Here is a 20,809-nt window from a genome sequence, read left to right as displayed (position 1 = left end):
TAGAGCCAACTAGAGGAAAAGCAACTGAAATTGATGGAATATGAAGTGTTCTCAGTTCTTTGCATGAACTGGAGCTTGTCACTCCTTCCTGCTCTCCAGTGACCACACAAGAACAACTGTATGATCGTGTTCTATATTTCCACTGTTGTTTTTTGGTCCATGCAAAAGGAAAATGAAATTATTTCACAGAGGAAGTGGCATTGTATTCCATGTTGTTACTCTTCTTAGGATGTTTATCTTGTTCTTGCAGTCCTCGGGTGATCTGCTCCACTGAGACATTGTGCTTTCCTCGAGATCATGATTTCTTGTCAGTGGCCATACAGCAGCTGACATAAGTGCAGGACTATAAAATATGTCCTTGTGTTTAGTCAGTGTTTTTTGTGGTGACACCTGTGCAGTTTTCCTTCATGTGTAAAAGAGAAAGCTAAACTACAGCAAATATGCATTAAAATCATGTGGAGAGAAAAAAGGGAGGGAGAATGGGAGTTGGTGCTTAGAATCTTCTGTTTTCCTCTTTGATCCCAAGTATGACTGAGTTTTCTTATTTAGTATAATTAAAGTTCTTACAGGTCTTTGTACATAGATTTTTCTAGTCTTAACAGCAAATAGTGAATGTTGCAGAGACTGACCAGGTAAGAGAGCTGTACTTGATTCATTTTTTTGCTTTTATGTGATGTGTTTTAATGGAGAGGAGTTTGAAGAGGCAACTTAATGCTAAAGAAACCTGGTGTAGTTCAAGGAATTTGGAAGCCAAAACTCCATTGAGTGACTGTTCTTAAGATGCTCCTGAGTTAGAAAACAAAAAAACTAGCCAGGTTTCATTTGGTAATGTAGGTGTTGAAGGAAAAGGCAAGTGCTTTGGCCATAGTTCTCACTTCACTAAAATTGCTTCAAGTAAGGGATTTGTGGGAGTTCTTCAGAGAAGTGAGAGGTTTTCTTGTTTTTTGAAACCTTTGGCAAGAAGCTTTGTTATTTGTATTGAATGTTCCAAAATAAAAGTGTAGCCAGAGGAAATAGCATCTGTGAAACTTTGATCCACACATCTGAAACTTGACAATGATTTGGCAATGATTCGAAACAGGTTTTATAAAGGACAGTTGAGCAGCCTTGGTTAAAAACTACAAACCTTGTGTTTAGCACAAAAGGCAGGAAATCTAGAGAGCCTATTTCAGTGTGACCTGTAATCTTTCCATTTGTGTTGCATGTCATGCAGTACAACCTCAGGTTGATGAAGGTTTTGGTGGTCAGCACCTCTCGTTCCAGACACAGCACCACCAGGTCGACAGTTGGAAGAAACCACTAACCTTTACCTCCTTTTCTGTGACTGCAGAAATCCCACCTTGTGCATGTGGCAAAAAACAGCAGGTTGGAGATTCTCAGTTACAAAATGTTAGTTTGTGGAAATGGTTAAAATGCAGTTTAATGCTGTTGGTGCTGCTGCTAAGTGGGAATGTGATCGTGCATATCAAGAATGGATCTGCTGAGAATTGAAATGTGGTAAGTGTATCAAGGACGGATCACGTGTCTGAGTCTTGTTTTCTTTCATGAAATATTGGAAATTGAAACTGGAAATCCTGTATTTCATTACAGGGCTACAGAAAGAATGTGAGTGAAAACAGTCTTCATTATGCTGTTACTGGGGTATTGCAGCTTGGGCAGTGGTGCTGTCCCCGGCAGTGTGTATTCCCTAGGGAAAACAAAGGAACAGACACATTTTGGTTCAGTAAATGCCACCTTCTTTCACGGTAACTTAATAGGTTTACACGATACATGGGAAAATAGTTGGGAAAAGTTCAGGTTTGACAGGACTGGCAGGTAGAAGGTGAATCAGGAGATGACATTTCTGAGGTTTGTTTTAAATTAGGGTATGAGAGAAGTGGTAGTTCTGTATCACAGCAGGCAGGAAGAGGTAAAGTCACCCCTCCTGTGTCAGGAAATCCTCCAGGTGTGAAATGAAGCTTGAAGGATGCCAACATTTCAATGCTTAGAAAGGAAAACACTCCCAGTAACTGAGTACAGGGACCAACAGCATCAGAAGTATATCACAGAGCTATTCTCTTACAATGACTTCTAATTTTCTTGTGCAAGAAAAGTCAGTGCTGTAATACCAATAGTTCATCTGCCTAGGGCTATGCTTTCATTTTATTAATTTTAGTTTAGAAGTTTTATGGGAATGTTTCCTAAAAGTCGGCAGGATCACAAGTGTTGCTACTCTTAGATTTTCAAGTTCTGAAACATTTGAGAGGTGAAAAAAATCAGTTCATAAACCCAGGATGAATGTGAATGAATTTATTTGCCTAACACAATGAGAAGCAGAAGGTGGAGTTGAGGTTTACGTAACAATGTGCTTCAAATGCACTTGGAAATATAGTTGTTGTAATAGAGTTGATTCTAAATGTCAGAATTGAGCAATGAAATAGCATCACATTCCTCAAAAGATGGGTTTAGTGACCTTATCTGACAGGTCCTGTACCTAAGCAGTTAACTTCCAGGGAGCAGGAGCTGTAAATGAGCTGTTCCCTGTTGCATTCCATATCATCGAGATTACATCAACTACTTCAAGGATATTCTTCAGTGTAATGATGTTTTTGTTGTTATCAGTGTGAAACTGTGGAGTTTGCTTCTGGTCTTTAAGTCGTGTATGTGAAAAAAATAGTCTGTTTACACAGTTCCAGATTCTGGTATTTCTTCTTGAACAGCTGTACTTTGTCCCCTTACAGCACTTCATGCTGCCTTTTGCCTTCTGTCACCATGCTGGCTGTCAGCCTCCTGGTCATTGATTGGCTTATCTAATTATTTATATGAAAATATGTTTTCCTCTGTCAGCTGCAGGCTCATATGTCTTAGATTTGTCTGTTACTAAAGAAAAGCTGTGCACGTGCATTCAAGCTACACCACACGCCTCATAGTTTTTGAGACAGCAGAACGTTTTCTTGCCCTGCAAACGAAGCCGTTCTAGTTGAGGGCAGCCCATAAGCCACCAGTGTCACCATCAGGATTCACAGATACCAGAATTGTTGCATCACTGCAGCACGTTGGTGGCTGATGTCACGCAGCTGCAGCTGGGGTGTTCTAGAAGCCACGCTACGTCGTGGGTGGGAGCCCACAGCGTAGAGCTGCTGACAGTGTCACAGTCTCTCTTACATCAGTGTGTTGCCAGCGGGTGTTATGGTGGTTGCTGACATTTGGGTTTGAATAGACAGCCAGAAATCCAGGCTTTGCTGGTTTAAATTAAAAAAATAGTAATAATAAAAAAAAATTCAAAGTGTGTGGGGAACACATGCAGATCTCTGGTAACAAAGGGCAGATTTTTATCAACCAAATCTTGTAGCACAGCCCAGGTCTAGAACTGGCCTTCATTGTAGTTAATTGGAATGAGAACCGAAGCCTATTCCCATGCAACAGGATTAGTGGACTGATCACATTAGCATCTCGTGATGAACTGGAATTCACCACCACCCAGCTGGTTTGAGTGCCAGCAACAGTTGAGCTGCAGCTCCCTCTCTTTATCATGTATGTAATGGGTTAAAGTACCCCATGCCCTGAACAGTGCATCTTTATGCATCACCGATTTTCCTTTGGAGGCAAAATTTGTGTTACAGCTGAAGTTAAAAAATGTGTGAACACAGCCCTGCTAATGTCTAATGTTAGAGGAACATTTTTTGAACAGGAAGAGTTTACATTTAATGCCAAATGATGCAGTTTTAAGCGTGGTGTATTCTGTAGTCTCATTTGACATTGGATTTACCGGCTTTCTGAACAGAATCCCAGTTAAAATGGAAAAGGTCAGTGATCTAACTCTGCTCTGAGATTTCATTTTGTATCTGTACTGTTGGCTTTTTTATCTTTCTCAAAGACCTTAGTTCCAAAGAATGCTTCGCCATTGCCAAAATTCCACATGATCTTGCCTTCAAGGAAACACATCCATTTTTAGCAAAGTAGGAGAGCCTCTCTTTAATGTAGATTTCTGGTGACAGTGATTTTGACCCATGAAATGTGAACACAAGTCAAATTATAACAGCTGTATTTCACTCATGTGCTTATTCATAGTGAAATTCAGTATTTGTGCTTTCAGGGGGAATTAGTCATTTGTTTTTTGCATTTTAAGGTATGAGAAGCAGAAAGGGTGTGCACATACATGTTAAAGGAGATAATCTGCATCACACTGATTATTTCTTGCTTGTTAAAAAATATGAAAAATGATATCTCACTACAACATTCATTATTTTCTCTGAGAAATAAAAATATTTGCAGAAATTTTAGTTTACACAGTAATTTGTACTGTAACACCTTTTTTTTCCTGGTTGTTGAAGTCTTTTTATGTATACAGTAGGAGAAGAATATCACTAAAACAAGTCTCCATTGACAGGATATTTTAAATAAAATACCTTAGTTTTTTCCTTTACCTCACACTTTCTCTTTTGGAAAAGCACCAGCCAGTGCCGTACTGCAGGGCAACATGTATGGGAATATATAACCAATCACTGGAATGCTTTTGCTTCTCTTCTGGTTTTGTTAGAGCTGTGCCTTTCATTCAGGTGTTTTTGGGAAGAAGGTGGGAAAGAGGATTTTGAATTCTTTCATGCAGTGACTGCTGTACTCTCTGCATCATTTCTGGTCCCATCAAAGGTCCACTTTCTGGCATGGAAGAGGATTCCAGAGAAACTGGACCAAAATAAAAAAATGTCACTGAATCTTAGGGATGCTGTGTTGCAGACTTTGGGAAATTTAAATACTTGTAAGAGGTTTGCAATGGGACAGGGAGGAGATTGCAGAAAAAAGCAGTTCTTCATTTACAGATACAGAACTGACACTGTATTTTATCATATCTTACTTCTGTGTAATTCTCCAGGTACTCTTGTTTTAGCTTAGTTGTTTGGGGTTTTTTTATTCCCTAGTGCTTGCCTGTTTTTGTGACCCTGGCAGACCCTCCCTCCTGGCTCCCAATTTGGACACATGGAATCATGGATGCTGTGTGTAAGACAGCATTCTCATGGCCATCATGAGTAAAAATGCTACAAAGTTATTAATCAAACCTGTAATTGGTTAGACCCATTTTGAATTATTTAAGAGACTATACTGCAGCATCAAAATTCAGCTCTGATTTAATCTGTTTTCCAATGAATGACTCCTGCTAAATAGAAATGCCAAATTTTAGAAATCACTGTAGATTGAGAGAAGTCTGGAAAAAGTTAGTCATTGCTGCTAACCAGCTCTGGTGTCTCTTTTCTATCACACACTGAGCTCATTTGTTGTTTAAAAAGTATATTTTCATTTCTTCATACCTAATGTTATTTTTGCAGAGAGTTATTTCTTTAGAAATACTAAATCATAGCTCAGAATATGTGAAGTTCTTGACTAGTTCAAGCCTTATGGTCTGCACAATATGTAAAAAGTAGTTTTAAAATGTTCTTTGGTAATATAAAGTGAAACAAAAAGCAATTGAGAATTCTCATGTTTGAGGGTAAACCTTTCCAAACCAGTTGAAAGAAACTTTTTATTTGCCACTCTTCTGCCAAAAAATAGGACTCACTACTTGGGAAGCCTGTTTCTCTGTTAAAGTGGGTTGTATTCAAACTGCCTTTGCCAGCACAGCTGTGTGAAGGAGGGATAAAGCTGTTAGCTGAAGGATGTTAGTATGTTGTGAGAGAAGAGGTGGAATTCATTTCCATCTTCCAGAGTCCCTAAGAAAAACATTTACACCTTATACGTAAATCAGTGTTGTAATAATTCTTTAAATAGGCACTTAAGCATCTACTGTACAGGACCATCCCCAAGAGTCACACCATGTGCCTGAGAGTGTCATCCAAACACTTCTTGAACTCTGGCAGGCTGTGACCACTGGCCTGTACAATTCCCTTGGAAGTGTATACTGTGTCCCTGTAGGACACACACAATTACTTTATTGACTCCTTTACTATCTGCAGATCCTTAAGGAAGTTCTGATCGGTCCAACTCATTTGCTGCTTCCACTTAGGCTGGAGTTCAGTGAGTGCTTTAAATCACCAAAAGTAATCCCTGGCACCAGAACAGGGATTCTGCTGCCTGCACTGATGTTTCTCCCTGGTGCTGGCATAGGGTTTATGGGGCTGTGTGGTGAGGTGATCAGAAAAACTGCTGTATTTAATTCTGGTGAGGTTCTCCCACACAGTCCGGCAATGCGAAGAGCCTGGGACAAGCAGTAGAGGTAGGAAAACTCTGGTTTGGCAGTAGCAGGAAGCAGGATCCATCACAGGGATGCATTTATCTGATGTTTTGTCTGAATTAGCATATGGTAAGATCAGGATGTTTATAGGGCCTGCCTTTAGCAATCTATGTAAGTGCAAGTTTTTCTTCACTCTTAGAAGAAAAGAAAAACAAGGATAAAAGGTCTTTTTCACAAAAAAAAATAGAAAAGGGAGGCAAAAATCTTAAACTGTTTTCTGTCATAAAACAATAAAACAGTTCTAGATATGCAATGCAGACTTACTGCTGACAACTTGTGTTATTTTGTAGTTTTAACTCCCACTATTAGAGCTGTCGGAAACGTTCATTTAGAAGTCTTGTTTTTTCAAAATCGCGTTCAGACGAGTTCAAGCTGAGATCATGTTTGAGCCTGATACCAACTGCAAAGAAGTACTTGGTGTGGTTTGGGGGGGGTTCGGGGTTTTTTTGTTTCTTTGTTTTGGTTTTGTTTTTTTTTTTTTAAATTTTATTCTTTATTTTTTTATTTTATTCTTTTTTTAATTGTCATTGCTGAACAGACAAGGAGTTTCATTCCCTTTTTGTAATGATGGATTAGTGCACCCTGCAACATATGTCCATCATAGCCCCTGCTGTAGTGAGCTTCAGTCATACCTGGAGATTGAGTAATGAAGTTCCTTCCCACTTTTGTACTAAAGCTCATGGGCTTTATCTACAAAGTTTTTCATAGTGATTCTTCCTACTGAGATTTTTAATTACTGGTTATTTATCAGTAGTAGCTCATGGTCTGTTCTAAGCATCAAGGTAGACCTAGAGTCAGTTCAAGCTGCACTTGGAGTGTTCTCCTTGGACAACCTAGAGCAGTGTACAATGGAGCAATTTCTCCAAGGAGGGCTTTTTTACTTTGGAAAAGCTTCCCTTTACAAAAAAAACCGTAAAAATAATGTCAAGAGACACAAGACGTATCTGCATTGGCAGTATTTAAAAAGTAATCTGTATTGTATGGTTCCTTCATGGAATAAAGATACAGAAATTAGTATGTCAGTTTATTGTATGTATTTTGGCATGGTAGCTTTTGTCCTCTTATGTTGATGAGAAGTTCAAAACAAATAAAGAAAATAGCAATTAAATGTGGATTTATTTTTTTTTTAATAATTCATAACACTGATTCAGGTTACATGGGTTTTTGCAATGAATGTCTGCCCCCCCTTAAAAATACTGAGGTGAACCATCAGCTTAGCAAACAGTTCTCTGTGGGAGCTCCCTGCTGACAGAAGGTGCTTGAGATCGGAGCATTGCTCCTGTCAGAACTTGGAGCTGGGTGTGTTAGGAAGTGGGAGCTCTGTGTGTGTGTCTGTGAGAACAGACCTTTTGCATTTATAATCAGCAGCTTTCCTGAACCTTTAAAGAAAAAAAGAACCCTTTGCAAGTGCATTTTTTATCACGGCTTTTGAAGGACAATACTGCTGATGGATGTTTTATACCTGTAGACTGATGATTGGAACTAAGGAAATGTTTTGATTCTTCAAATACAAACATGTCCTAGGAGATTTGGTTAAACTTCTGTCTCTTGCCAAGCAAGGAACTTGGTGAAGTTTTAAGGTAGCTTTACTTGAATCTCTCTTTTTTTCCCCTCCCTTCAGATCTGTCACGGAACAGACTGTCTGAGCTTCCGGCAGAAGCGTGTCACTTTGTCTCCCTCGAGAGTCTTAATTTGTACCAGAACTGCATTCGATACATCCCAGAGGCTGTTTTGAACTTACAGTCTTTAACATTTCTAAATATCAGGTAACAGTTGTCTTACAAATTTTGCTTTAGTATGAGTAGTCTGGGTTTGTAAATTTTGGTGCACTGTAAGTAGCGCCAGCTTGCTGTGTAATCATCACGTTGTTGTGTTGTGTGTCATTGAATCAGAGCAACCTGGACCATTCTTAACCCACTTAGGTAGTTCAGGGAACATGAGGATTAAGCAGCAGCTTTTAGAAGTGGAGTATGAACAAGTCTAATTCCAGTTTAAAGGAATAAATAAATAAATCCAGTAGTTTTCCTGTGAAGTACAGGCGTGCAGTCTGAAAAAAGATGATGGAGCTTTAGCACGGTCTTTGCAATTCAGCTCACTGCAGATGAATAAGGCTTATGCAATTTCCCTTTACCTTCACTGTACTGGTGGCTCTGAAAGATCTTTCTCAAGCATTAGCACTTCACTGCCAGCACTAAAAGCTAATTGCTGCAACTTGGCCCATCATGAAATTCGACTGTACAGCATCTTGCATTTGTAGAGGGTCTTTTAAGAGATGTGGAAAGTTTCTTGTCAGAAATTGGCAAAGATATTTATTAAAAAAAAGGTCTCAGGCTATTCCCTTCTGGTGTTATAAGCACACTAAATTGGCAAAAGTATATTTCTTTATTTTCTTTTTCTAATTGATATGAAAATTGTACAAATAGGATATGAATCATTTATGGCTTTCCTAATGCTATGTCTCTAGTGATTGCAGTCCCATTGTCCTTGCTTAATTAGAAATATACTTTAAATATTCAATATCTAATGACTTTCTCTCTGGCATTTTGTGTGTGCTGACCTGCAGTGCTCCTTATGAGAAAGGCTTTTCCACCCTGCTCAAACTCCTTTGTGACAGAGCATGGCCAGTTACCAGAAGCACCTGAAAGGGCACAAAAATGTCACAGTCCCCCCTCACTGAGTTCAAAAGCATCCGATCAGACTTGGTACTTGATATTCAGAGTTTGTTCACTCATAACTAGATAAAGCAAGTAGTGAAGAACAGCCTCATGGAACTACTTTTGCAGTAATTATATGAAACCTGATTTGATCACCTAAATGGAGTGTGCTTTTTGTATGTGTCTTTCATTGCATTAAGATTTCTCATTAGTGTTCTGGTTATTTTGTTTTCTCTCTGTCAAAAGTCGAAACCAGCTTTCAACATTGCCAGTACACCTCTGTAGTCTGCCACTAAAAGTTTTGATAGCGAGTAATAATAAATTGGTTTCAATACCTGAAGAAATTGGACAGCTCAGACAGCTGACAGAGCTCGTGAGTATACACTTGATTTTTAGCTATTACTATTCAGTCTTTACTTTTTAATTTATATGCTTATTAAGTTCACAGATGCTTCAAAAGAAATAACAATTTTTTAAACTGATCAAAATCCTGCAGTAATTAGGATGCTGCCTGGGCAAGTGCGAGATCAACATCCTGTTTCTCACCCTGCTGAGAACTTTATGATTGTAAACCAACCACGTGTATGCAATGGCAAGTTATTTAAATCTACTCTTAGCCTAAGGAAGATTTCTTTCTGCTACAGCACTGCAACTATGTTTTGATTTTGTACAGAGGTGTTAGAAAAGAGTTTGAAATACTCTGAGATTTTTTTTTTTTTAAATTATGAAAGGGAAAGATGCACTGGAGAGCAAATGATCCGTGTCAATTAAAGTGTCTTCCCTATTTCAGAAAGGAGGGACAGATGGAATTAGAGCTCTTGGTACATTTGTTTCTGGCAAAAAGCTTTTATGTAGCGAGTTGTGCTGTCTGAAATACTGTGGAATAACTCGAATGAGATAACTTGAAATAAATTTCTGCATCTGAATGCTTAATCTTTTAAAGCTTTTCTTTTGCCATGTATTTAAAGTGAGAACAATGCTTCACATCAGCAATGAGAATTGATGAATATAAGGATCTGAGGTGTTCAGTCCCTAAACAAAGAGCTGCATATTTCAGTTAACAGGGCCTTACCAGGCAGTGGTAACTCATTCTTTGCTCTTGCTTTGCAGGATGTGAGTTGTAATGAAATACAGACAATACCTCCACAGATTGGCCATTTGGAATCCTTGAGGGACCTAAATGTCAGACGAAATAATTTGGTGCGTTTACCTGAAGGTGAGATAAAGGCTGTCAGTTATAACAGCAGAAACTTCAAGCATTTCTTTATTTTTCAGTCCCCTTTTCTTCCCCTGAGAGCTTGAAGCAGCATACTTGTTATGTGAAACACCTATTTTTATATTCTTGCTTTTTCTTACACTCTTTTAATCTGCTGAACTGGATGTTTGTTTTCTGTTTCCAGAGCTTGCTGAGTTGCCATTGATTCGATTAGATTTCTCCTGCAATAAAATAACAACAATACCAGTTTGTTATAGGAACCTCAGACATCTTCAGTCCATCATGTTAGAGAACAACCCTCTCCAGTCCCCCCCTGCACAGGTAAACTGCAGCTAAGAAATCAGATTACTAGTTCAGTTAAAAAGGGCATAACAAACAAAGTTAAAAACTGAAGGATTATATTACAAACTTTATTTAAGAACAAGAGAACTTTAAATAAATTCTATTGTATAAAAATGTTAAATATACAGCACAGCATGAAAAATCCCTTGTGCTTTTCTTACTTTACTGTATTAGTAGTCTCACCTGTGGGATATTGCAAAGAATTCCACTGTTGTCTGAACATTGCTGCTTTCAGCATAGGAGAGAGGAAGATCTGTTAGACAAGACAGATTTTGTGCCACTCAGATCAAAATTTTGACTGAGGCTTCAGTGCTGCTGGTTCACTTTGCAGCAGAGGGCTCAAACTGGCCTTTGAGATAGAAACTGCAATATGGTTAGTGACTAATTTGATCTTTAATGGAGGTACAGGCCCCTGAGTATTACAGGTTGTACTTTGAGCTGCTGCTTCTGAGTCAAGAGTGGCTCTTGCTGAGTCCTGCAGTTTCAGGGTTTTGCATCCCTTTTGAAAGCAGACACAGCTGTTACTGGCTTCATCCACTATAAATTTGAGCTGGCTTTGGCAGTCTGCCACTGCCATTCAAATCTGGGCATGGGTGGGATGCATCTGTTCTGATGCCAAGGGTATAAATTCTAGTACTTGTAAATGCTTATGTCTTGTTTGCATGATGAAATTTCAGCATCCAGCTGACAGAGTTGTCTGCAGACCAGATGTACTTGGGGAACAGCTTCCATTTGTCTCTCATAGGCATCCCATGATGCTCCACTGTAGCTGGTTCTCTAAAATGCAGTGAGATTAAAATAAAAGATACATTGATTGATGTAATCATGCTCATTTATCACTCTCAACTGCATGTTAAATGTCTGTAGTTTACTTTGAAAATGTGTTGTCAAATTACACTGATTTAATTTTTTCAATTTTTTTTTTCTAAAGATATGTATAAAAGGAAAAATTCATATATTTAAATACCTGAACATAGAAGCATGCAAGATAGCTCCAGACTTACCTGATTATGATAGGAGACCGATGGGATTTGGGTCATGGTAAGTTTTGCACAAGCCAAGTTTTGATGACATTCAGGAAAATTTTGTCAGTTGTCTGAGTTAATGACAAAAATAGATCCAAGGATTGTTCTTTGCTAAGTGCATTGACGGAAGTGGCTTTGAAAAATATTATGTTACGTCATGGTGTATTCTAACAAGGTACCAGTGTATTAGAAGTGAGGAGTAGTTCAGAAGATCTGGGCAGTATCATGTGAAAAGTAGTGTTAGAGTTGATACACAGTAAAAAGGGAGTGTTGATATCTTCATAGTACACAGAGTGTGCTCTCATGTTGTTAACATGTATGTTCAGTTTATAAGATCTTAATATTTTCCACAGACTTCCTGGAGTATATGTCCCTGCTGTGATTTTTAACCTTTTGTACAGAATTTTGTGACTGCTGTGCTCAAACCACAGGTGTAAATGCTGATCTCCACCCCATCAGTAAACTGTTATTTCTGGCAAGCTTTCACTTGGCACTGCTGCTTGGCATTGTAACACAAATATTGGAACAGTCAGCCATATCAGCTGCTAAATGAAGATGTCTAACAAAAAGCAGGAGTTAAGATTTATTTCTGTTACGTGAAACAGAAGAAAGGGAGTCAGTGAAGTGTGAAACTGAATATGTATAAAAATTACCTCAGTCATCGTGGAAGGTGGTAATAAGGTGTGGAGGAGTGAGTTGCTAAAGGATGTGCTGCTGCCTTAGCAGCAATAAAACACAAATGAGGGGGCTTCACAATAAATCATCGTGAGTCAGATTTATGAGGAATAACTTGCATGAGGGACTTGACAGAGGGATTCCTCATCAGCACTGAATGTCTTAAATGAGCTCAACATGTGAACATGTTGAATGTTACTCAGTTTCCAGTACAAGCTGTGGCAGAGAGTTACTGCATAATATTGAGGATACTGACCTGCTACTGGAAATAAAAGGCTCTAAATGATAAAATGTCATGATCTGTTTAGCTCTAACACAGTTTGTTTATTTTTAAGAGAAATTCCAACAAAACCAGTGGGCTGTGTGCTTACTGATTTATTGTTTTGTAACTGTATATTAATATGGAAATTCTCATAAATTGCTTTTGTGAAATGAGAAGAATTAATGTATTTTAATCATAGCAGAACTGGTTGAGGATGCTTTCTCTGGAATTGCTACCGGATTCAGCAGTATGGAATGAGCTTCAGCAGGCTTTCATTTAACTGTGTTTCCATACCCAAGAGGAGATAAGAGTTGGGGATAGATCTGTTTATTGTTACCGTGCTGTTTAGGGCATTTAGTGTTGCAGGTGATTCCTCCCGTCTTCATGTACCTATGGAAGAACTGTCCATGGATCAGAGTACATATCAGAAGAAAGTGGTGGAATGATCCAGTGAAAGAGAGGATCCTGAATTATGATACCCTTCTGAAACTTGGGATGAAAGAAATAAAAGCCTTCAGCTCTGATATAGTTAATATTTCCAGAGAAGTCACAGGAGCTTTATGTTTGTTATCTTCAAAGGTGACCAATAGGAATAACGTGTCAGTCAGTCCACCCAGACTTTGTTGCTGGTGTATCTGATAAACTGGGTGTAATGCCATGGAGGTTAAGAACCTGAACTGAGTGAGAGAGACTCTTAAAGTCTAAGGAAGTTTGTGTCATGCTGTCAGTTCACTTTTGATCAAACATTTTTAATAGCAAGGTTGTTGATGCTGCCAATAAAACAAGATACCGTGAAACATTATGGAAAGTGTGGGTTGGAGGTTCTAGCACAGCTAATTATTTGTTTTAGCCTTGTCTAATTACATCAAACTGTCTTACCAGTATGTTGTAGTCCTTGTCTAAACATAAACTATGTGAAATATATCTGCAGCAAGTTTTGTTCTGCTGCAGCCAGGCTCTCATTTGCAACACTGAAGTTCAGAGCAGCTTGGGTTGGTGCTGGCATGAATGTGATTGGGAGGAGACAGAACTGTTGAAGCTGTATAGCAGTTTTTGGCACTGAGGCAGATGGGTAGAGTCTGGAGTTAGAAGGTTTAAAATACAAAGTACTCATGTGGTTGATTTTCTGGGACTTGGGCAACTGTTCTTTCTTACAGGAGGTAAAAAATAAGTGGTTTAGTGTGGCTTTGGAGCTGTGCCTTTGAAATGTTGTCAAGTATTGTCTTTCCTTTGATTGTTGGGCTTACCAGACATTTGGCTTCTCATCCTTTGATTTCAAGACTTACATAGCTTCCCACGTAAGTTGTAGTTGCCCCCAAATGCTCTCATCTATTCAAATGCCTAATTGTTGTTCCTTGTAGCTTGTTGGTCAGGGAGGAATAAAAGTCTTAAGTCTCAGCTGATTTCAGGATGGCTGGAGTAGGATTATAAACGTGTTAAATGTGCAGCATTGAAGAGCTGGTTTTAGTTGTGAGAGCTGGGAAGAGAGAAAGCAGCTTTCATGTTAAAAAGGAGAAGTCCTGGAAACAGTGATTTTTTGAGCTTTCACCTAACCTGAAAGGTGTACAGCTTTTCAAAATCTCTAATTGAAAAGGGAGGCTGAAAGAAAATTTGTATCAAAATATTTCCTCATTTTTGAGGTCTTCAATTTGCAATGATTGTTGAGCCTACAACAGGGTGCTCAGTAGATTCTGAAAATATTGATTCATTTAAAATGGAAATATACTACAGATGGATATTTTTTGTCCACCCATGTTTTAAATACAGTATTTAAATGCCATGAACTGTTAGCATAAGTAGGGTTCTGTTGTCAGTGATTCAAGTTAATAACTCTTTAACTGCAGTGGGTGGTTTCATGGTCATTCTTTTTTCTTCCACCCAAAAGAAGAAAGTTATTTTTTCCTTTCTTTCTAGTGGTTTATTATGCAGATGATCTTTCTGTTCAAATATAGGGCCATAAAAGTGGAACTCCTCTGAGTTAAAACTCAGTGCAGATACAAGAGCTTGTTTTTTGCTGTAAATCTGCATAGAAACACACGTATAGCCTAATGTAGCCCACCATCCCTCCTGGAACTTCTTTCCTCTTTCTTGTCTGTCTGAAAATTAAAATAGCCCTGGATAATAGTCTGTCACTCCTCTACAAAGTCTCATGCACACATACTGTGCTATGTTAATAATAATAATAATAAAAATAATAATTTGAAAATAAATGTTTCCTGAAAGCAGGATTTCAGAGGGAGCAACAACTTGAGAGCAATGCCAGTGAGAAAATGACCTGCAATTTAGTTAGGATGGGGTGAAGCAATTAGCTTCCTGAAATTAATTCTTCCTTGTGTATTATGTAGTAATTACTGCTGCAGTTCTCCCTGGGGCATCGAGTGCCAGTAGGACAGTTGAGCCATTGTGAAATGCCATCTGCAGTGGATCAGACAAGTCCCATTGTCTCTTTTACTGTAGCTATCTGCAACAGTTGCCAGACTTGACATCTGTGATGGCTTTACTGCTGAATTACGTAGTTTTTAATCCCAGAAATTTAGAGAAGAACTGTATGGCTGTTTGGTTATGTGTCTTGTAGCACTGGGCACATGTCTAATGCCTTTGTCTAGACATGTCATTGACAAAGCTTGTAGATGGAAACTGTATTTCTATATTTATTACATTATGAAATATTTGAAATACTGTCCATCTTTCTGCACAGTTTCTTAGGTAGGTGACTATGACACAGAAGTCAGTTATGTAATACATGCTGTGTACTTTGTGTAGAAGTAGTATATTCTGTGATTTTAGTAATATTGCAAGGATTTATGCTTAATTATGAAAAAGCTTGTGGGACAGTTTTTCAACCAAAACATACGAGTAGTAGAAAATAAAAATTTGACTTGTTAAACAGCGAAATATGAGACCACTTTGCAGCTCTCTTTGTCATAATTTCTATTTGGGAAATGTTTAAAGTATGAATATATACTTTGGATCAGATTAGCTCTTAAAAGGCCTGCCAGTGGCAGCTGACTGACAAGGATGTTGAGTTGTGAGCACTCGCCTCCTGCTCTATGTGGCAAATGCAGTGTGAGGCTTTCAAACGTGCTGAGCTTGTGAACATGCTGCAACTGTGCTTGGTGGCTTGTTCTACTTTTGTTCTGTAATAGCTGAGAAGCTTTTGGTGGTGTTTATATTACAGTAACTAAAACTATGTGTTTGACAGCCACGAGGAACTCTATTCCAGTCGTCCGTATGGAGCACTTGATTCTGGCTTCAATAGTGTGGACAGCGGAGACAAAAGATGGTCAGGGAATGAAGTAAGTGCTGCAGCTTTGTTTTTGTTGAGTGCAGTGTTGAACGGACAGAGAACTAAGCATATACATCTGGAAGCATAATCCATAGGTAATGTGTATGCTAGTGTACAGGTTGCCTTGAGCCACAGTTATTTCCTGCTTTATTGGTCTAAAACAAGGATAATTTCATATGGGACAGACTCAAAGTTTGAAATAATAACAGAAATGTATAAAACAGTGCATGACAGATTAATTTCCTGGAGAATGAAAGATGAGGAAAATGGCATTCCTCATTTTAAAAAATCTTATAACTGTATCGTATAAACAATGCTGAGTCAATGAAACAAATCTGAACATGAAAATAAAACTTTAAAAATCCAATGGAAATTTTGTCTCCTTTCTTTGCACCTTGTTTGAAATGTTAAAATCTGTTTGCCATTTAGAAGCAGGAAAATGGGATCTCTTAGCAAAGAGATTGTCAACTATTCTTCCCAGGAAGAGATTTTCTTTTCCTCTTGGGATAACTGGAAAAGGCAGTAGCCAAGACCTAAAGTGTCTCAGTGAGCTATGCTCCATTGCTCCATGTATCTGGTTGCACTCCCAGCTTGGTTTTTGAGAGGGTTCTAGGGCTTTCTTTCCATCCTGGGATTTTTTTCAAGCATTTGCAGATACTGCAAGCAAAACTGTAGCCAAGCTGGTACAGCTACTACATATTTTCTTAAAACAGTCACTATAGCTGAATTTGCTTTAAATTAGTGTTTTGTAGGTGCAAAAAGGACAAATAAAGTAAAAACACAAGTCAAGGGAGAGTAGCTTACAAGATGTTATTTCTGAAGAAAAGGGTTTCCTGACTTCACTGTTTGTTTTCCAAAGCCAACAGATGAGTTCTCAGATCTCCCTTTACGTGTGGCAGAGATCACCAAGGAGCAGAGACTGCGCAGAGAGAGTCAGTATCAAGAAAACCGAGGGAGCGCAGTCGTGACTAATGGTGGAGGTAAATAGTGACCCTTGGTAACAATATGTATTGTCATCATCATTAAAGTTCCAGAATGTTTGCTAAACGGTTGTCTAAAGAGGGAAAAAAGGAGAAAGATCTAGGTAGAATTACACAAAAGCAATGTTGTGGAAACAGTGTAAGAACGCTGCTGTTTTAAGGATGTTAAAGGTAAAATCAAATAGCAGCAGAATCAGGATTTTCTGGAGAACATTGTGTCAGCTTTTACATATGTGCTATTTTAAAGTCTCCAACTGCTTTGAACAGTATTTTGGAATATTGAATTTTGGTGCATGGAGTTTTGCTGTTTGAGCTACTGGGCAAAATTCACAGCAGGAGTAAGTTGTCACTGCTCTGTGCCAACTGCTCTTGGAATGGAATGAGCAACTTTGTCAGGGAATTTCGTATTTCCAAGTAGCACAAGTGTCTCGTTCAGCAGTCTTACTTTTTAATCCAAACTTTCAAGCTGTCTAGGAGGGACTGGTGTTTGTGAGTGACGCTGCTTTGTTGTACTTTCTCAGTTGGTGTCCTGCAGTCTTTACAGTAGCACCTTCGTAGTTGTTCAAGAGGTGATGGTGCTTTCCATGTTTCTTGATCTCCACAGTCCTCCTCCATTTTAACTTCCAATAATATGTTGCTACTGCTGTCCCTTTTTGCCTGTAGGCCCTAACTTTAACCTTCTTCCAGATTTATTTTTTTCAGTCATTCTTTCTTCTCAATTTTTCTGCACTACTTATAATGAGTTCTCATCCCCTTATACTTCTATTAATTTTTTTTCTTCCTCAGCTGCTCTCTGTTTTTAATTTTCCCTAATGGCTACAGTTCATTTTCTTTATCTGAGTGTCACTCTTCCCAGCTACATCTAGTCTCCTCTGCCCAACTCCCACTTTTACTTCTCTCTTCCCTCCTCCTCCCTATCTTCATTGTTTGCCATCTTCTTTTCTTGGTCTTACTCTCCTCTGCCACAATTTTTTGTTTAATTTGCCACCTTCTAGAAATATCTTAAACTTTTTAGTTGACTCACACACATTCATGGGGAAAAAAATCAGTTCAAACAGGTAAATTCTGGCAGTTAAAAGAATTGAAGACATGGTGTCATGGGAAGCTCTGGGCAGCCTTAATAACAGGTATTTAACAGAGCTGCCAGCTCTGCCTCCAAGACTAACTTTATTTTGTTCTTTGGGTTTTGCACACCAGGGATTTCAAAATGCCTTGTAGCCTTTGAAGCTGGAGCACGGTCAGTTCATGAGTAGGAGTATCTGAGAGGGGCACATGTGGCTGTCAGAGACCCAGATGCTTTCCAATTCTGTGTTCCTAACACAGATACTAATGTTTTTCATCCTCTGATGCATCATTATTGGTTGTGGTATTATTTTTATTTAGTAAGCAAGGCTGGAAAGAAGGGGAATTTTGGCACGTTGGGGTTTTTTTAAGATTTGTAACTGAGATGGAGATTTAGTGAAGCCAAAGTATATAGGAATGCTGTTTTGGATGGTTGTAGTAGCAGAGGAGGTGGCTTTGGCAGTAACAGTTGCTAGATTGTGTGGTGAGGCAAAGAGAAGTCTGTTTTAGACAAGCAGGAAAGGGGTGGGGGAGTAGAACAAGAATGTCTGCAAGAGAGTCTGGAGCAAGTTTGGGGGAAAGTTTTAAGAAAAAAAAAAGCTCTAGTGCTCTAAAAGGGAGCTTATGCTTTCCTCTGCCTCCCCAGCACAGTATTTTTCACAGTATTTTTCATTTGAGTGGTTTACTCAATGTCATGACTCTCAGAATCCCTGGGCAGAATGTGTAAAAGCAGTGACAAGTGAAAAAATTGCCCTACATAATATCTCCCACACAAAGGAAAATCAATACTAGCCAAACTGTGCTATTTCTTGCTCTCATTTCAGTGGTTCCTAGTCTCTCTTTTAATTCCTCTTTTTAAAATAAAATTGCAGGTGCCTTTACACAGTTTTAGAGGTGTTTTGTTGTTTTCTGTAGTGTTCTTCATTATTTCCACATACACTTCTTATCTGGATGCAAATGCAATAAATGTAACTTAGACATGCTGCTCTCTATTTTGTTGTTGTAGTACTAAAACTGGTAGAAGAATCTGTTATATCCATTCTAATTTTTCTGACAGAGATTAATTAGAACCAAGAGAAATTATTCAAAAATTTACACAGATCATTGTACAGTGTTGGTGTTAGCTGACAAGCTTTTGATATATAGTATGTGGTACTGAAAAAAAATCACAGTGTTTACTTTACTTTTTCAGTCACTGCAAAAGTTTCTGCAGCCAGCAGTATAAAACTACGTGTTTGATACATGTTCATCGGTGCTTTTTAAAAAGCATGAATTTTATAATTCTCTCAAAATTTGTTTCAAAGTGGGCCTGGCAAAATCCAAGAGCTTTTAGACCGAGCTTTCCCAGATGGAAGAAAAACAGTAGAGCCTCAGTTCCTTACGTTGCTGCTTTGTTGGGTCTTTTCCTCTCCTGTGGGTTATCTAATTATGGGTGTTTTCTTTGTGTATGTGTGTCAAGTGGAACATGATCTCGATCAGATCGACTATATTGACAGCTGTGCCACGGAAGAGGAGGAGGAAGAGGTGAGGCAGCCCAAGTGCATGGACTCAGACAGCCTCAGCTCACAGTTCATGGCATATATTGACCAGCGGCGAATCTCTAATGAGGTGGTGCTTTTACTTGAATTAATTAAATTCATACACCCCAGGAAAGCCCTTGTGAAAACTGTTCCCTGTTAAATCATTGGGATGGAACACTTTTGGAGAGTGTCCTCAAAAATCAAACCTATAGAAACAGATTTTCAGCCACATAATGTTTCTTTCTGTGTTCTGTCAGTCCTAATTAATACCTATGTACACAGTTACACAGTTCAGTGGCTCACTGTACAGACTACATGAATAAGTTGTCTGAAAAAATCTTTGTGGCTGATCTGCTTAAAGAATAACTATTGTGCTGTGATTCAGATGTGTCCTTTCAAAGTTTTGTGTGTTCTAAAGCAGAAAGATATTTGCTCTTTGAAGAAAGAAAAAAAAAAAAGCAGATCTTTATATTTCATGTAGGAGCCTGGTCCCTATTTTGTCCACTTTACTGTTTACTATGTTTAAAATCAGTCACACAGATATGAGAGGTAAATTCATTTTGCAGATATCATAAATTCAGTATCAAATCACAGTAGCTGATGACACTTGAAGCACAAACTCAAGAGCAAAACTCAGAGAAGACAACTATTGGCACGTCAACCCAAGGACTCTGCTGTAGATATGGAAAAGGCATTGTCAGCATCAAAAAAGCTATTCCTTGGAGCCTCTCTATTCAAAAAAATTAAACTGCTTTTAGCTAAAGCAGTAGTTTCTCTAAAAAGAGAGTGCAAAAGACAGTGCAAAATACTCTACTACTTAGCAAGGCTAACTTTGCAACATAGCATCGTGCATGCAGGCATGACTGAAAATTGGCAAGTTGAAAAATTTCTCTTTTCCTACGTTAATGGATGTCAGTAAAAGTTTTTAAGTAACACTAAAGGCTATGTGTCTCTGTTCCCAATGTGGTAAATGATTTCATAGCTCAAATTAAACCTAAGGGGTTCTTATTCATCCCATGTTTTGCTTTCTTAGTCCCTCTGGGACCTGTCTTTACAGCATCATAAAGATCATTGGCTACTGTATCCTGTATTTCTGAGAATCCACTCTGTACTGCTGTGCATTTGTAGAGTTAAACTCTGAAAAATGTATATGCATTCCAATAATTATTTTCTACCTACATGAACTTCTCTAGAGGATTCTTAATAGTGGAGGTTTTAAAGCTCCTGAAGTTATCAGCAGGCATATTTAATCTTGAAACTAATATTTATTTAAATTGGAGAAAAAAATAAGAGTGGGCTTGCCTAGTTGGAAATGAACATCCTGGAGTTGTGTTTTGTGCTTCTTTGTCAGGTATTTTAAATACCAGTAGTTACAAATGTGGCTTTGCAAAGAGATTGTTTGACCTTAATGTACAGTTTTCTGAATAGGTTGCTAACTTAGTCTTTTGTGGTTTTTTGCTTAGAGCTCCCCAGTAAAGCCCACATCCATCAGAGAATTTCAGAGAACAGAGGATACAAGACGGCATTTACATCAAAACAGGTAAGAATTACTGTGGTAACAGTAATTATCCAGAATTTCATG

General features: G+C 38.4%; 1 protein-coding gene across 14 annotated transcripts in view; it reads left to right on the top strand.

The window, feature by feature from the left end:
• LRCH3 (leucine rich repeats and calponin homology domain containing 3) overlaps positions 1-20,809 on the top strand; it is a 63,643-nt gene that overhangs the window by 17,446 nt on the left and 25,388 nt on the right. For 12 of the 14 annotated variants that reach the window (XM_032697475.1, XM_032697485.1, XM_032697484.1 and 9 more), the window contains exons 2-10: positions 7,827-7,971; positions 9,106-9,232; positions 9,970-10,075; positions 10,260-10,396; positions 11,349-11,458; positions 15,582-15,675; positions 16,525-16,645; positions 19,167-19,315; positions 20,691-20,767. In XM_032697475.1, coding sequence (XP_032553366.1) covers positions 7,827-7,971; positions 9,106-9,232; positions 9,970-10,075; positions 10,260-10,396; positions 11,349-11,458; positions 15,582-15,675; positions 16,525-16,645; positions 19,167-19,315; positions 20,691-20,767 — 1,066 coding nt within the window. The remainder of the gene's footprint in view (positions 1-7,826; positions 7,972-9,105; positions 9,233-9,969; positions 10,076-10,259; positions 10,397-11,348; positions 11,459-15,581; positions 15,676-16,524; positions 16,646-19,166; positions 19,316-20,690; positions 20,768-20,809) is intronic. The other 2 variants (XM_032697479.1, XM_032697474.1) reach the window with 1 other exon arrangement.

Source organism: Chiroxiphia lanceolata, chromosome 10 (genome assembly GCF_009829145.1).
Source record: "Chiroxiphia lanceolata isolate bChiLan1 chromosome 10, bChiLan1.pri, whole genome shotgun sequence".
Classification (NCBI taxonomy): domain Eukaryota; kingdom Metazoa; phylum Chordata; class Aves; order Passeriformes; family Pipridae; genus Chiroxiphia; species Chiroxiphia lanceolata.
The sequence above is the reverse complement of the archived record's forward strand: the minus strand, read 5'-3'. Positions and strand labels throughout refer to the sequence as shown.